Source organism: Rutidosis leptorrhynchoides, chromosome 10, assembly GCF_046630445.1.
Source record: "Rutidosis leptorrhynchoides isolate AG116_Rl617_1_P2 chromosome 10, CSIRO_AGI_Rlap_v1, whole genome shotgun sequence".
In the NCBI taxonomy this organism is placed as follows: Eukaryota; Viridiplantae; Streptophyta; class Magnoliopsida; order Asterales; family Asteraceae; genus Rutidosis; species Rutidosis leptorrhynchoides.
Genome location: NC_092342.1, coordinates 14,949,892 through 14,967,501, shown reverse-complemented (window position 1 = coordinate 14,967,501; position 17,610 = coordinate 14,949,892). Strand labels below are relative to the sequence as shown.

The 17,610-nt window shown below is 37.4% G+C and overlaps 2 protein-coding genes across 2 annotated transcripts; both read left to right on the top strand.

Moving 5' to 3' along the window:
- The first annotated feature begins 9,364 nt into the window (after positions 1-9,364).
- Positions 9,365-12,184, top strand: LOC139873216 (uncharacterized). The gene is made up of 12 exons (XM_071861148.1): positions 9,365-9,500; positions 9,595-9,625; positions 9,726-9,784; positions 10,065-10,104; positions 10,214-10,263; positions 10,383-10,493; positions 10,672-10,888; positions 11,050-11,153; positions 11,232-11,372; positions 11,453-11,575; positions 11,793-11,926; positions 12,031-12,184. The coding sequence occupies exons 1-12, from the start codon at positions 9,477-9,479 to the stop codon at positions 12,167-12,169; spliced, it is 1,173 nt and encodes a 390-aa protein (XP_071717249.1). The 5' UTR covers positions 9,365-9,476; the 3' UTR covers positions 12,170-12,184.
- Positions 12,185-13,922: 1,738 nt separating this feature from the next.
- LOC139869958 (autophagy-related protein 18a-like) lies at positions 13,923-17,535 on the top strand. The gene is made up of 4 exons (XM_071857809.1): positions 13,923-14,942; positions 15,660-15,867; positions 16,432-16,558; positions 17,234-17,535. Exons 1-4 carry the CDS (start codon positions 13,935-13,937, stop codon positions 17,322-17,324), a joined length of 1,434 nt encoding a protein of 477 aa, XP_071713910.1. The 5' UTR covers positions 13,923-13,934; the 3' UTR covers positions 17,325-17,535.
- Positions 17,536-17,610: the final 75 nt, after the last annotated feature.

Sequence of the window (17,610 nt, the reverse complement as noted above, 5' to 3'; positions counted from 1 at the left end):
TTGAAAATTTAACGATCGACCGATGGTGTAGTCCACCGGCCGATGGAGTAGTGACGATCGGCCGATAGTCTCTGACGATCGACCGATGGTCTTAGACAGTGAAATTTTTACTAAGTGTTGATTTCTAGCCGTTATGCTGTCCGTTTGTATTTTGAGATTTTGATGTAAATTTCAAAAGTGCACAAGTGTTAAGGAGAAAAATTTTAGCGGACAGATTTTCTGACAAAATTTCTATATTTGTGTTATTTGGTGTTTATGGACATAAACTAACTCGTGTATATGTATTTCTCAGGAGAAAAGGAGAAAGAGAAGGTTCAGTGATTAGATAGCTGAACACCTTCTCGTTTGCTGGTAATCGGTGAGTGGGACTAACTGTGGAATTTAGTATAGAGTAGCATGTTATATTATGACTGCCATGCTAGTTAGTTGTACTTATTGATACAGTTAGTTAGTTTATTGTGATGACTGCATGTTAGTTGATGCTTATCTGCCGGAGCCCAGTGCGTCCCTATTGTGTGGTAGCCTCGGTAGGAGAGATCAACCTGCGGGTTGGGTTCCTCTGTGGTAGCCTAGACAGCCGTGGTGTATATATATGTGAATGACGCGTCCGTCGCGTGTGGATTATGTATATACATACGGTGGTGGAGGAACTTCTGGTAAGCCCCAGCCCGATCAACTGGTGGTTAATGGTTTGGCCGAGCCGCCAGAGTCTCTGTAGACGGCACTTGGGTGATGTTTGTGTGTTAGCTCTTTGTGACATGATTAGTATAACTGTTCTGTATACTATTGCCTGTGGTTAGTCGTACTCACTTAGCTTCGTGCTAATTCCCCTCCATCTCCTCCCTGCAGGTTATTAGCTTTTGTAGAGATGATGCTTTTGGGGAGAAGACGGGGCATGCTGATGTTATGTTTGACAGGAGCCAACTCTGATGTGTCTTTTCCTATAAAACTAAACTTTTGTTGAAACGTCACGTGACACCATATGTATTAGTTAAATGCTAGCTGTCAACTGTTTTGGTTATGCAATTATGATATGTTTATATTATTATAATGGTTTAATTAACGTTAATGCTTCCGCCACGTATTTATAAAAAAAAAAAAAAAAAATCAGCGGTGTCACACTTAACCTAGGAATTTCACCTTGCTCACCATACCCGTCCATTATCTCTCAACGAGATTTACCACATTACTACCTTGGTGGTAATTCAAATCCAAAATCGTAGGTACAATTTTACCGAAATTGTACTCCACCACAAATCAACCAAATCTAGGTCCCGACACAAATTTCGGATCTACCAAAAGCATTGTCCGAAATCTCACACTAAAACCTCCTCGTGCGGGAGTGTAACTCCCCCACTTGGAGCTACGTTCCATGACCGCATCTTGTACACCCGCACAATGCTACCAAAGGTAGACTTTACTAATAATTGGGTTCACACGGCCCATCACCACGTCTTGCTTCAACTTTGAGCATACCAAGGATCCTAACCTATCCTTAAATACTTCGAACGAAAAGTGTACCACAAATTACACGAACTATACACTCGCAATCATCCAATTGCTTTAGTTTGCCGGATTTCACCGGATCACTCATGAACCTAAGGGTTTCACTTCGGTACCCTAAGTACAATGTAACCGCAACACAATCGGAGTTGAACACCACGCTAGTAGGAATAAAAAGGCATCTAACGTCGCGTCACGTAGACTCCTTTACCAACATACATTGAGATCAACACTCGATTTCAAGAATTTCAATCCACCCGACGAACCTCATGGTTCATCAACTTCAACGCGAAAGTGAACACGCGCTTAACGACCGAACACCAAAACCCATTTCCATGGTTTGGTAGAAACATTTCCCAAATAAGGAATGCTTGGTTGCACCAAGTCTTACGCCCTTCGCCCGACAATCAAACGTCACCATAGGGTACTTCCATTAGGAACGCCACCCATATCAGTAACATGCACAACACCATTGAGACTTTAAGGGTCTCACTCAAACGAGCTTAACGACCCGATACCAACCAAAATGCTTAAGCACCCAAGGATTCGCACCATAGGATCAAGGCACAACACACCACTTATACACTCTGCTGAGAGCAAACCGGAACCATAAACGTAAACCGCCCGCTTGCTACGAATTATCTCCAACGAAGAATAAAGTTTAGCAAAGACTTACGCACATACCTCATGTTATTACGAACGAACAACATATAATTTCGTACTAAAGGTACCTGATGTAGCGCTGTTGGGCTTCCGTGCTCCACTACCCATCATGTATTCGCGCTCTAACCTCCTAACCCGATCGTCATGCTATTCGGAACACTCTGACTTCCGGTGTCCCTCCATCCGATAAATGAAACACCTGATTGAGCCTAAAGGCACTACCGTACAATCTTGTCACAAATGACCCCGTTCCCCACACTTAAAGCACGTGAGCTTGTAACCCTTCTTACTCTTCTTCTTCACATTCCCGACGCCTTCAGGCGTACTTCGTGCCCTCTTACCATGAACACCATGTAATCCTAACCTTGCATGTACATCTTCATCATCACTACCTCGAGGTTTGGGAAACCTCTTTTCAAACTCTTCCTTTACAACTTTAGTCGCTTGGTCTCGGACCATTTCCGTCATTTGTCCTTCGACCAACTCCTTAGTTACTTCCCTAACTTTGCCGGTGAAAACCGAGACATATTGCTCAAACACGGCCTCAATCTTTAACGTTAAATCATCCTTCCCTTCGTGAATAGGCTCACTCGTTCCGCATCCATTTTCCGTTTTCATTCTAAGGGATGCAAACGATTAGATCACGAACGTATAGACCACACGCACAACACCGTCCCATCTTGCAAAACACTCGTCGTACATCACTTGTTAGACATGATTTGCACCCGTAATAAGGTTTGCAAGTCCTTATTACGCATACATGCCGTATCAACTTGTTAGTACAACGACCGCCTCGCTTGATGATATAAACAAACACAAACAAAATTCTACGCGATATAAACACACGTGATAATTATTATCACAACAAAAAAGTATATTAATAATATCCACATTACTAATATAAACGTTAGTCCACCTACAACAAGGCACTAACTATAACCTATTCCGACCCGTAATCCTACAAGTCCCGCAACAAATTAAGCACACATAAAAGTCTAAGTCTAGGTACCTATCTCAAGTCACCTAAATCCCTTAGACCATGCTCTGATACCACTTGTAACAACCCAACCCGTTAACCAACCCATTTACGCGGAATAAAAAAAAATTTCTTTGTGCAGCATATGGCGCGGCGCGCCAAAGTGGCCTGTCCAAAAAGTCATGAAATGCGAAAATGTTTGACCACTTCCCGACACATTTAGACTAAACAGTTTTCACAACATATTGTAATAGATAAAACTAACACGTTCCATTAATAAAAAGGGTTTTACAACACCGGGCCCACATATGCCCAAATTACCCTTTAAGTACCAATTTCAAGTTTTCGACCACACGACTTTTAACACAAAATAAAGCCGAGCATGGCGATTGGGGATACGCTACCCAATCCTAATCAATCCAAAAGCAAGCCTTCTAAAGCAACTACGCGAGTCCACTAGTCACACGCTTACCCGAGCCACCGAATCCATGCAAATCTATAAAAAGGTAAACAACGAGAGGGTAAGCTAACGCTTAGTGAGTGAGAATATACTACATACATATATATGCATAAAATGGACACGCCACGCAAAACCAAATACCGCATACCGGAGCATCCGAGCATAAAGGCAAGCTAGTCTAAGCATACCGTAAGATCACTAAGCAACGAGCTAAAGATATATCAACAAAATATAAGTTCACCAGCAACGATGTGAACAATGCCAATAAGCTACACCCGGAGGGTTAGCTACATCACGACAATACAACATTATACGTATTCAATATTTAACATGCTAACGATATCCAACAACATAATACGATACATCACAACATATACATAAACAACTATATGGTTAACCATAAACGCGTCATGGTGCTACAGGCTCCGTGGTTCACACCGTACGCAATGCTATGACGCTACCGGCTCCGTGGTTCACGTCACTACGCATTTGAGTCATACTCTTTTATAGTGCTACCGGCTCCGTGGTTCACACTTTGGTGCTACCGGCTCCGTGGTTCACACCTCATTTTATAGTGCTACCGGCTCCGTGGTTCACACTCCGATGCTACCGGCTCCATGGTTCACATCTCAAACATGCACTATGGTGCTACCGGCATCGTGGTTCGCATCATAGCACATTCACACACACACTATGGCATTCCCGGCTCCGTGTGTCACACCATATCTTACAAATAAATATACCATATACATACATGTATAATTACTCCACTCACAATATTAACCCTTCGCCATTGGGGTTATATAATCCACATCACACGCCCATGTGATAACGTACACACAAAGTGTGCACCTCGCCAAAGGTGGTCAACCAAAACGCACAACCGTGCCAATTGGACCTATACACAAGTCCATCAAATCCACCTATATGTGAAGTGAGCTCTATAACCGAGAACCACTTCACCCGACCCGCACCCATCCTACACATACATATGCATATAGGATATTAACACTCACCTTGTCGCCTTGAAGAATGCTACCGAATAATCCGCAACTCGTCAATGGAAAGTACCTATTCCATTTTCACAAATACATCAACACACTTAGAGTGGATTTATAAACCAACCCAAAACAACACTTAGTGCAATTTCGACCCAAATGCACTTCCAAGCACAACCGTGCCCAAACTAACCAATTATCACTAACACAAGTGAGAATGGTCCTAATATGCCCATTAAACCCGAACACAAGTGTTAAACACCTATCGTTCTCAAAATCGCCCATAAACCCTAATTTTGACCCATAAAGTCAAAATCTCACCAATTACAAGTTTTGACACCAAAATATATTTAACCCGGTTTTATACTTCAACTTAATCCATTTTAAGTTTATAAACCTTATTAAATCGACAATTGGGTCATAATCATCACCAAACCCTAATTTTGACTCTAGTCAAAATTAGTCAACCAAACACACCTAAAAGTGTTCCAACACTTCCATAATCACTAAACCTAGTGATTAAACCCAATTACAAGTCCTAATCAAGGCCAATTTGTTCACCAACCCGAAATCCACCAACACTAACAATAAACCCGATTACTAGCATCACTAAACTCACTTCATGAGTTTAAATGGGTTTCTTAACAATTTAAGTTCAAACCCTAACTTTGAATATCAAATCAAACAATGAAATTCGGAGTTAGAACTTACCACAACAACCAAAACGTAGCTAGGAACGAGGTGAACAAATTTAAAACCCGAGACTTTGATCAATTCAAGCTCCTTCTTCTCCAATTCAAGCTCTCTCACTCTAGAACTCTTCCTCTCTCTCTATATGTGGATGAGAGTGTTTGTGTGGGTGAGAAATGAGCTCCAATAGAGTTCTAGATCAGCTTTGATGACCCCAAACCGACCCTAAGTGAAAAGACCAAAGTACCCTTCATTTAAACCTTTAAAAAAGGCTGAAAATTGCATCAGACAGGTTCGGTGCGCCGCGCCGAAAGGTGGAGCGCCGCTCCAACCTACAGGTCAGTTTTCAGAAACTTGTTTTGGCCATAACTTTTTGACCGTAGCTCCGTTTTCGATGAATCAAATATCGTTGGAAACATAATAAGATTTCCTTTCCAATGGTAAGGCTTTGAAACATCGACACAAACTTTATTTGGGGTTGAAAAGATACGTACACACCTTGTCACTTCAGACAACGTCCAGTTTCCTTCGGCGTTCGAGCAAGCAACACGTACACTTCATACACGCATCGTACACCATAAATACATTATGTACAATAAATATTTGGGTCTTACATAAGGTGAGTGGAATAATTATGCGTGTACGTATATAATGTATTTATTTGTGTAGCGTGGAATGTGGAATTGTCGCGGTGTTCAAGACACCACCTTCTACGTTACGAGTGGAATTGTCGCGGTGTTCAAGACACCACTCGTTGATTTGATTGACATGTGGAATAGTCGAGGTGTTTAAGACAACACATTGTCATGGGAGTGGAATTGTCGCGGTGTTCAAGACACCACTCATTTGGTTTGATTGACATGTGGAATTGTCGCGGTGTTCAAGACACCACATTGTCATGGGGGTGAAATTGTTGCGGTGTTCAAGACATCACCCGAGGGATTAGTGATTACGCGTCGTATGTACACTAATGGATGTTATGAACTCCGATGGTCTCTAGCGAGTACCGTTCCCTTGTACGATTGGTTAACTATGGTTGTGTGAATTTTGTATTAGCATGTTTAATTGTGAACTATATGCTTTTGATGTCGCTAGCTTATTATGAATTGCGGTTATTGGTTCATGCATAATGTTTGCATAGTTGTCGAATTGCTAGCTTGTATGCGGTATTGTGTAAGTGATTGCAAGTAAGTAGATTATATATGTATATGTATAATTATTGCATTCACTAAGCTTTAGCTTACCCTCTCGTTGTTTACCTTTTTAGGCTCCGGCGTGGACAGGGGCAAAGGTATTCGTTTGGAATAGTAGTGGATCTCGGGGGTTTAGCTTTTTGGAAGTTCGGCCAAGAATTGGGTAGTTTAACCCCAAACACCATGCTCTAGTGTCGTTTGGAAATTAAACTAGTGCGGTCGAAACTTGTGTTTTTGAACGAAACTCGTAAAACGGCCGATGTGGGCCCGATGTTGTAAAACTTGATTTTATTGTGGAAATCTCTTAGTTTAACTTATATTGACATGTTGTGAAAAGGTTTTCGTTTAAAAGTGTCGGGAAGCGGGTTTTTCGCTCACGTAAGTAGGACACCCAAATCAGTAGTTGGCAGATCATTTGGACGCCGTCCAGACCTTCTGGACGCCGTCCAAGGCTTCTTTGCTGGACGCCGTCCAGAAGTCTGAACGCCGTCCAGATGTATTGAATCAGAATTTTTTTTTAGTGTGTTTTTGAGATAACTAAGTCGGGTCGTTACAAGTGGTATCAGAGCATGGTCTAAGGGATTTAGGCGACTTGAGATAGGTGCCTAGACTTAGACTTGTATTGTGTATGCGCTTTATGCGAGACTTGTAGGAGACGGGTCGGACCGGGAATTGGTTAGTGCCTAGGTTTAGGTGAACTAACTATGCATAAATCGTTTTGTGTTGTGTTTTGCGATCATCAAGCGAGATAGACGTTGTACTAGCAAGTTAATGCGACGTGCTCGCGTAACAATGATTAGCTACCATTGTTACGGGTTCAAGTCGTGTCAAACAAGCGATGTACGACGATTGTTGAGCAAGATGGGGCTATGAGGTGAATATGTATATGTGTCATGTCTCTTCGTTCGTTGTTTAACCTATTTCCGTTTTATAGAAAAATTAAGAAGTGTAGGCAACCTATCCAACGAAACACTCCAAATAAAAATATTAACCTTACGAGGTAGAGATCTCACCTAAACCGTGCTAACCGAGCCTCCGTGAAAGGCATGAAGATCAATATAACGTCTCGTGTTTGCAACTTAAAACGTCCCGATTTGGTCTCATCTATCTTTCCAGGATTTATTGACTGCCGGTTACCGAAAGGAGCAAGGTCAGCATTTATAATATTGATTCCGAAGGTGGTTAATCCATCCATCGTTAATCGTTAATGTAAATGATATAATTATCCTTATATACTATAATTATAATTAAAAAAAGAAATAAAAAGAAATAATTGTGCCGTTGGTCCCTCCATTTTACCCCAAAAAGCTAACAGCGTCCCTCAAGTTTTTTTTTTTGGCTTTCAGCATCCCTCTATTTTACAGCTTTGAGATACAGAGTCCCTCCGTCAACTTTCCGTTAAAAAAGCCCGTTAACTCCTATCATGTGACTTGCATGTGAGGGTAAAATCATCTTTTTTACTCTTTTCTTCACTAAAATCGAGGGACCACCGGTGCAAAAAATGAAAATCTTATTATTATTATTATTATTATTATTATTATTATTATTATTATTATTATTATTATTATTATTATTATTATTATTATTATTATTATTATTATTATTATTATTATTCTTATTCTTATTATTATTATCATTATTATTATTATTATTATTATTATCATTATTATTATTATTATTATTTCTATTATTATTATTATTATTATTATTATTATTATTATTATTATTATTATTATTATTATTATTATTATTATTAGTATTTTTATTATTAATAATAATATTAACAGTATTTTAATTATTAATATATTTATATTTATTAGTAATATTAAACATAATAAATCAGATATGTACAAATTCTGTTATCTATCCCTATCTGTTTAATTTTTTTTCTCTTCTTTTGCTTTTGATCGTGATTCTGTCGGCCATTGGACTACTACAATACAATCTTGACAAATTGTTGTTAGTTGATTAATCATTCAACTTTACATTATGAAACTACTACTGCAATTTGAAAATTAAACAGAAATTTAAAGAAAACAGGCTCGTACCTCCGTTCTTGAGTTCATTAAATCAAAATCTCGATTTCGTATCAAATTTCAAAATCTAAAAATGTAGAGTTGTTAGGAATCTTTTACACAAACTATCTGTAAAGTTTCAGCCTTCAATTCTTCAAAATGAGTTCGAATTCGCGAGTCAAAGTTTTAAAATCAAAAAGTCAACTCATTGTTCTTCATGAAATTCGAGTTATTGTTGTTGTTTTTGTTAAAATTGAGGATTCACAAAGTTTCTACTCATGATTTACAACACGTTTCATGTTGTAATTATAATGTAAAACAGCCTTAAATCCAAAATCACCAATTGAGTTGTTCATCGTGTTCTTCGAGCTGTTACTGCTACAGTCCGAAAATTTAAATCGATTTGTTTAGAACGAGTTACTGAATCTCAGATCTATTTGATGTTTTTTTAGAACGAGTTTCAGATTGATGTTTTTTTAAATTAGGGTTTGCAATGTTGGGGAAGAACACGAGTTTAATGAAGAAGGAGGTTAAAAAGACGATTTTACCCTCACATGCAAGTCACATGATAGGAGTTAACGGACTTTTTAACGGAAAGTTGACGGAGGGACTCTGTATCTCAAAGCTGTAAAATAGAGGGATGCTGAAAGCCAAAAAAAACTTGAGGGACGCTGTTAGCTTTTTGGGGTAAAATGAAGGACCAACGGCACAATTATTTCTTAAAAAAATTTACAAAATACTAAATTTTTTAAAGTTAATTATACTATTCAGGATTTTTTTTTTTTTTTTTTAAATTAACATAATTTTTTAGGTGTTTGTCATATCAATGTAGCAGTGAGATTTTTAACAGAATAGGCCCGATTTACAGTCACTAAACTTGATAAAAGAAAAAGTTTTAACTGACGCTGCAGCAAACACTCGCCGGTTGAGCTGCCGTCTGCCGCGAAGTGGCGGAGCAACCCTACTCACGACGCATAAATGTGGCGGAGCACCGTATTTACGGTAATTTGATTAAATTCCATAATAACTGCATATTTGTTCTGATCAAATAGTACGTCTTCACAAATATTGTTTAAAATTGGTCTGTTGTTGGCAGGAAAATGAGAATTCTGATCAAAGTATATCAGGTAATACAGTTAGAGATTAAATTTCTATTATTTATTTATTTTTCTAGGTTTTGATTATGTTTTTTAAAATGAAAATTTTGAATTTGATGTTTTATTGAAGAGGATGATGATTTGAATGAAGGAGTTCATGTCTCTTTGGGGATTTCAGCTGATATAAAGGTTATTAATTATTACTCCGTAATAATTTATTATTTTAATCACATTACATTACATAGTTTTACAAAATAGATAGATGTATATATTGTATATTGTATGTTTTAAGCATTTGTTGTGATTTTATAGAATTTTACATATGAATTTATTATGCCTAACAGTCCTTGCTTCATACGGAGTATATACTTATTATTATTAGGCGAAAAACATATACCTATGAGACAATATTTTGCAGTTCTGATAGTTTATACTCTTACTTGAGCTTGTTATGTGTAAATTTGGGCAGGGTGAAGTACAAATTCTTTCTCAACTTGATATGCTAAGAGGTATACAATTGATTCGATTATAATTTCCATTTAAATTGCAGTCTATGTAACTGGCCACTAGAAATTATTCACCAAATGTGTCTTAAAAGAACCACGTTGTCTGGTGCAGATGCTAATGAAGTCAATCATGAAAGAGATCAAACTAGTTTAAGTCAAAAGGTACATCGTGAAATATTCATCATCACTTCTTAATGTTGCTAATAGCAAATGCAACTTGCTACAGTAGTCAGCTTACTTTTATTGTTTACATTTACGTTCTTCTCTCATTATGTTATCAGAGTCAAGCAGATACCTGTGATGAAGATGATGTTGAATTCCCAATTTTTGCCAATAATGGTGATTTCACCTATGCATGCAACTCAGATGAAGATGTTATCTCCGATAATGAGGTATACACATTACGCATCTCAGTTACAGGAATACTTATACAGAGGTGTTTGGTTGCTTCACTACTAAAATTGAAGTCCACAGAGTAAAAAAGAATTTTGTGGGGTGGATTATCGTTTATATCTAAGCTACATTTCCAATTATTTGCACATATAATAGTGTTCAATTTGTGATCAAAAGATTACAGGAAACTGCATGCAATTGAGTAAACGCTTTGCTTATGAGGCTGACAACTATCAGAAAAACGTACATTCTAGTATTGGGGGAAATGGTAAAGATGGAATTTGCACATGGCTTGCAGCAAACACCGAATCAGATGCATTTATTAATGTGAAAGATGATGCTGATTCTGTTTCCCTTCTCTCTGCATCTGCCAAAGTAAAGAGGTCATCTAAAGGTAACTACCAAGTCTTTTTATTTTAGAATTTTACCTTGCTTTTTTAAAGTACAGTATATAGTATATAGTATTGTTGCAAGCAAATGTAATACGTAATTTAATCAAATTTATATAATTTGCTAACGGTTCCCTACGGTTCTTGGTTAATCATCTGCTGTCAGGTGGCCTAGGGAAAACGAAGCACAAGTTTTCTATTCGGACACATGTGAATAACAACTTGTATACAGATACAAGTCTTGTGGATGAAATTCACACATCAGTCAAGGTTGTTACATTAAGTGACGTGAGTGTCTCCAGTTTCATATCAAAATCAAGTAGTCATCCAAGTTTTTACGTTTTTCAGGAAAAAGATATGGATGAATCGAAGAAATATGGGATGATAACTGAGTTACCAGTTTTACATACGCATACCACAACTTCAATAGCAGAGCTCCTAGATCGTGTTCAGGATGAACATGATATTTCAAAAGAACATACAATGAAGGTAGCTGTTGTAGTATATAATAGTTTACTTACTTTATAGATATATATCGTACTCGCGTATGATATGCTTATATGCTCCAGTACAATATAACGGAAGACATCTCGGAACAACCATCTGTTGGGAGAAGTTTGTTATCAGTAGATCAGAGATACGTAGAAGATGATGTCGAGTGTTTGGGCAGTGACACATCAGATGAAGACGAGGTATGAAATTTCATCACTTCACCATCGCTTCTGTTATTACAACAAGAATTGGCTTTTGGACTGTTTTATTTCAAGTGGATCAAACGGGTCAAATTAAAATGAAAAATAGTTAGGGGAATGGGTCAAATTAAAATAGTTATACAGCTTGCCCATCTTACTTCCTCTAACTACAACAGTTTATCGTCAAGTGTTTACAGCCCGTTACATGAATTTTCAGGACAACCATCAAGTTCAGGAACATACCCTAGCAGGGTACAAACAAAAGACCATAGCTGATCAGTTTCAAGAAGCTTTAGGTGCTGCTTCGACAAACGAAGAAGGGCACACATATGCTGTTCCTAGACTCAGAGGGTGGGTGATCTGATTTGAATTCTTGTTGTCTTGAACATTTCTACTGGTTATAACATTTTAAAATTAAATGATCTAATTTTCCGTCTACAATGGCGTGTTTGTAGCATTGGTTTATTTGGACAGTTGCAGCGGGTAATGCAGATTGAGAAGGAAAGAGATCTATACTCTTTAAACAATTTACAACGAGAAAGTACGTTAAATCATATGCACGTTTTACATGTTATTGTGAGACTACAAACATAAACACTGAAGGTAACACAATTCGTGATCTTTCTCAATTTAGATGAAGACATGTGTTTTGATGTGAAGATACTTTCAAAATCTCTTGAAGCAAGGCTGACCGTCTGTTCATGCTCTTCCATTGACAATTTCGAGGTTTGTTTACAAACTATGATACAAGTATAAGTCATCATTATTTGGCACACCTGTAAGTCACTTTATTATCTAGCGCACATCACTTAAACCCTTGCTGTTCATCCACCAAACTGTTCTCCCTTTGTGGGTGGGGGGGGGGGGGGGGGGGGGGGGGGGGATCAATACTCAGAGAGGTGCGATTTTGACCCATTTATATACAATCGGTCGATTTGGGTTATGTTTTTTCTCTACCAGGCTAAATAAGTCAAAGGTAAACGATGAAATGTCAAATGGACCAAATCTTCGATATTGCTTTATTTTGAAAATTTCCAGATTACTACTATGATAATATGGTTGTAGTCGTAATTACTACAACGTTAATTATGCATTCTAAAAAGAAATGAACGTTTTGAACTGTATAAGCTGTCATTTCTCGTTGTAGTTATCTTCTCTAATGCACGAATTGTTGATTATAGTGTTGTATTCTTCTGCGGAGTTCAACAAGAAAAGCTAACCCTCAAAACGTAGCTAACAGGAAAAACATGACAATCATCTTTAGTTCACGAGTATGTACTGACATAGATCTTGATGTTGGGACACTGGTTCGTATTCACCCTCCTTGGTACGTCTAGCACTCTTTTCTCTCTAAAATGCATACTTATGATCTGTCGCATTGAGTATTCGACTCTATCTATAATGTTGACAACAGTTTTTTTGTCCTAATCCTTAATACAGGAAAGAAGTTAATGTAAAAGGGACGGAAGAGATCACCATTTTATCCACATATTTCTCGCAGATTTGAGCAATGGTATACAGAGCGTGTCGAATGATATACCATGTTATTGTGTGCTTAATCTTGTAACAAAAAATTTGGTAACAAAGATTATTGATAATGTTATAGTCATAGTGAGTAGGATGTGAGTAGAAAGAAGACAATGTACAAGTCAGAATTACAGTATATGGAAGCTTACTGGTAAAGGAATATGGGGAAAGAGTCAATCCAAAGCATCTAGATTCCTTTTTCGTGTTACGTGTACCCCAATTAGCGAATACTGGTTTTATAAGAAAAGTTTGCTTTGCCCCCTGTTCTATTTAATATTCAACTTAAGCCCCTTGCACTTATAATCTTATACCATAAGTCCATGAATTGAAGAAAAGTTTATTAACCAGAAATTTTTTCAGGCAAACTCATACACTTTACAAATGTTTTCACGAATTGTGTCTACTTAAAAAATGTTGACACATCTCTTTATAGACGAATTAATTTTACAAATTTATACTCAATATTGTCGTTCATTTAAAACGTGCTTTTCATGTTACAATTACAATCGTTTTATGGAATACTAACTAAATTTAGTTTTAAGAGTGATGGGGTATTAAAATACGATATGTCACAAAGGGAATAGCATCGAGTAAAAAGGAAGTTGCAGTGAATATACCTGTAAGAAGAGATCAAACGTGATATATATCGTACAACAAATACGGAGTATATCACATAATTGGAGCAAAAGCGAGGAATCTAAAACTGAAGGGCATCAAACTGTAAAATCGTATATTCGTTGGGGACAAATTGAAATATTATGCAAATACAAAATTTTGGATATGGATAAAAAAGTCTTCATTAATGAAGACTTCAACCATTTCCGATCTAATCATGGCAACTGTTTCTTCATTCTCATCTCCATCATGGCCAAACCCTAGCTCTAACTCAAACTCCAATTCTCACTCCGGCGACCAGTCCTCCATACTACCTACTGACTCCGGCGGTGGCGACGACCTCTCATCACTCCTCTCGCCGATCACTATTAACCCTAATCAACAACAAGCTCAATTCACTCACAACAACGGTGAAGATAACGTCAGAGACTGGCTCAATCAATTTCTTCCAGAATCTGAAGAAACTCATGGTCTAGTTGAACCTGGACCTAATCTGGCACCGGTTCATGATCCGGCACCGGTCCATGATGATAACACTGAGGTACCTGATTTTAGCGATACTTTATCACCTAATTTACCGTTACAGTTACCGTTATCGTTGCTTCACGTTTCATTTAATCAAGATCACGGTTGTTTTTCTTGTGGTATTAATCATGGATTTAGAATATATAATTGTGATCCATTTCAAGAGATTTTTCGTAGAGATTTCGAAACCGGAGGCGGTATTGCGATTGTTGGGATGTTATTTAGATGTAATATACTTGCATTAGTTGGTGGTGGTAGTGAACCACAGTATCCTCCTAATAAGGTTATGATTTGGGATGATCATAAGAGTCAGTGTATCGGTGAGTTGTCGTTTAGGTCCGAAGTTCGTGGAGTTAAGCTAAGACGTGATCGGATTATCGTTGTTTTGGAACAGAAGATATATGTGTATAATTTTACAGATTTGAAGTTGTTGCATCAGATTGAGACGTTTACGAATCTGAAAGGGCTGTGTGAGGTTTCGCAAGGTTCGGGTAATTTTGTGCTTGTTTGTCCTGGTTTGCAGAAAGGGCAAGTTAGGGTTGAACATTATGCTTCGAAGAAAACAAAGCATATTTTAGCCCATGATTCAAGGATTGCGTGTTTTACTCTAGCACAGGATTCGCATATAATTGCTACAGCTAGCACCAAAGGAACTTTGATTCGAATTTTTGATACACATGATGGGACGTTGTTGCAGGAGGTATGCTTTCTTTAAATTAAGTTGTAGAATCATGAATTAACTTGTGTATCCTAAAGAACCGTGCTATGTATGGGTTGTTGAATGATTCTTGAATCCAAATAGGCCAGTAACTTTTATCTCTTGGGTCAAAATACATGATATTTTCTTCTTCCCAAAGTGCAAGTCACTTTTAATATTGTTTTAGAGTGCAAGTCACAAGGAGACGATATGAATTATCATGCACTACACCGTAAGTTTAATATTGTGTGAGATATGATAATCATTAACTATGAGAGTACACTTAACAACTGTTTTTACAAGATAATTTAATGTCTCTGTAGTTTGTTCGGAAGAAACAAATCCACTATTAAGAACTGTATTTGGAGTAGATTGTTTTAAGATACGAAAGACGAAAAAATTATTGTTCATGACTTCCTGTGGAAGTTTCAAATATGATGTGGTTCCCGTCTTCTGCGAAAAAGGAGTATAAAAGAGAATATCAAAAATTAAATTGACAAATAGGCGACTTAGGGCGACTTACATGTGTAAGAGATCCAATGTTGTAGTATTCGCCAGGCAGCTTATTTAGCTTACACCTGAAGAGTTCTTACACCTGTATGAATGACCTATAGTTGGCTGGTTATTTAGCTTCATTTGATTTGTAGAATGTAGAAAAGCATAAGGTATTATTTCATTTCATTATTGTGGTATAACTTAAGTAGTGGATGCTTGATGCAGGTAAGAAGAGGTGCAGACAGAGCAGAAATATATAGCCTGGCATTTTCAACTACTATGCAGTGGCTAGCAGTCTCAAGTGACAAGGGCACCGTTCATGTTTTCAGCCTAAAACCTTCTCATGGATATCAAGGCATGGACAAGTCTAATGAATCATCAGATCAGAATACCCCTGTTCCTTCATCAAGCTCGTCCCTCTCTTTCATTAAAGGTATATAATCAGTTGGTACTTTTTTTAATGTGATAAATCGCTACTGTTTTATCGGAGTAGTCCGATATATGAGTCTTTGACAATTGTCAAAATTTTAATATGGGTTTTAAAAGTTATGGGGATTAGTTGGTATTTGTTTTACCTTTAAATTGTGATAAGTTGGTGCAAATCTGATGTTTGATGGATCTTTATATTTCAGGAAGTAAAGGATTAAATCACCAAAAAGGACATTCATAAATTAAAATATATAATGATGTCGTTGTAAATCTCTAAATGTTGGTTAAAATTTTGTTTACTCTTTAGCTAATCAGTTGCTCGCTGCTTCTATGGAACTCTTTATTCAAAAATGAGGGTTGGTCCCCCTAACTAATCAGATTATTACTTCTGTAACTCAAAACACCCTGCTCTTGTTATAATTAACTTAAAAGAAGTACATGAAATGGTAGATAGATGTACAAAAAGCGGTATGAGGCTATAAGGCTATTGTTCCTTATATCTTGTTAATTGGAAGTTTATGAATATTGGTCCATGCTTTTGTGGCTTACAAAATAGAAATTATTGCAGGAGTATTGCCTAAGTACTTCAGCTCAGAGTGGTCAGTGGCCCAGTTCCGTTTGATTGAAGGTTCTCAATACATTGTTGCATTTGGCCACCAAAAGAATACAGTGGTGATTCTCGGCATGGATGGAAGGTTGGTAAACGAAACTTTCTCTTGTATGAATAGACCAGACCTACTACTTAAAAAGATCCAATATTGTAAACTTTGAAATCAAACAATTTAAAGTATCCATTTGACATTGTTCAACTTAGATAATCTTTAAAATATTCGGGTGTTGTACCGGTTGTGTGAGTGTAAACTCTTGTTGATGTAGATAGCATTAGAGTACCTATATGACATCCATTTTTTACAAGATCTATAATTTTTGCATATCGATAACCGATAAACTTGATGATCAAAGCTGGTTAAAAGAACAAATACAATTCTGAACGCGATGTCGGAACCCACCCATCTAATCATTTTCTGGGACGAACATTACAGTCCTGCCGCCCTTCAGGAGGAAACCCCCACGGCGAATCCATACGGGCATCGCGTGTGGTAAAAACCCCCTCGGGTGAGGCTCAAATGCAAGACGTCCGAGACTTCCAAGGCCCATAAAATGGGCGAGTAACTTCAAGAGAAATATTTTTGCAACACATGGGAGTCGAACCCCTGAGTTCCCTTATGGGAAATTAGGTCACCACCAAGGGCCAACACCTTGACGTTATATTCGTGTGAAAATTGGTTATTGGTCCATGAAGTTCTTGTCAGATTGATTGTTATTCATCCTGTTAATGTATATTGTCTCATGTTTTATCTTTGGTACAGTTTTTATCGATGCAAATTTGATCCTACAACCGGCGGAGAGATGACACAACTGGAATATCATAATTTCGTGAAGCCTGAAGACTCTTTCTAAAATGAGAAACATAAATGAATTGTGTAAATTGTAAATTTTAATGATACGATAATATGACCTCCTTTAACTTCGGTAAATTGGTATTGTATTAGTAGTAAATAATTTTGTAAATATCTACGTAAAACTATTATAAGCTTCCTGACTTATAAAATGGATTCTACATTCTTAAAAGTAACGATAAATGTTCAGGATCTTACTGCTTATTTCAATAACTTGTTATAGCACTCTACTTGGAGTGAAGTTTGTGTTTTGTCTACGTGCACTAGAAATATAGGCTTCGTATATG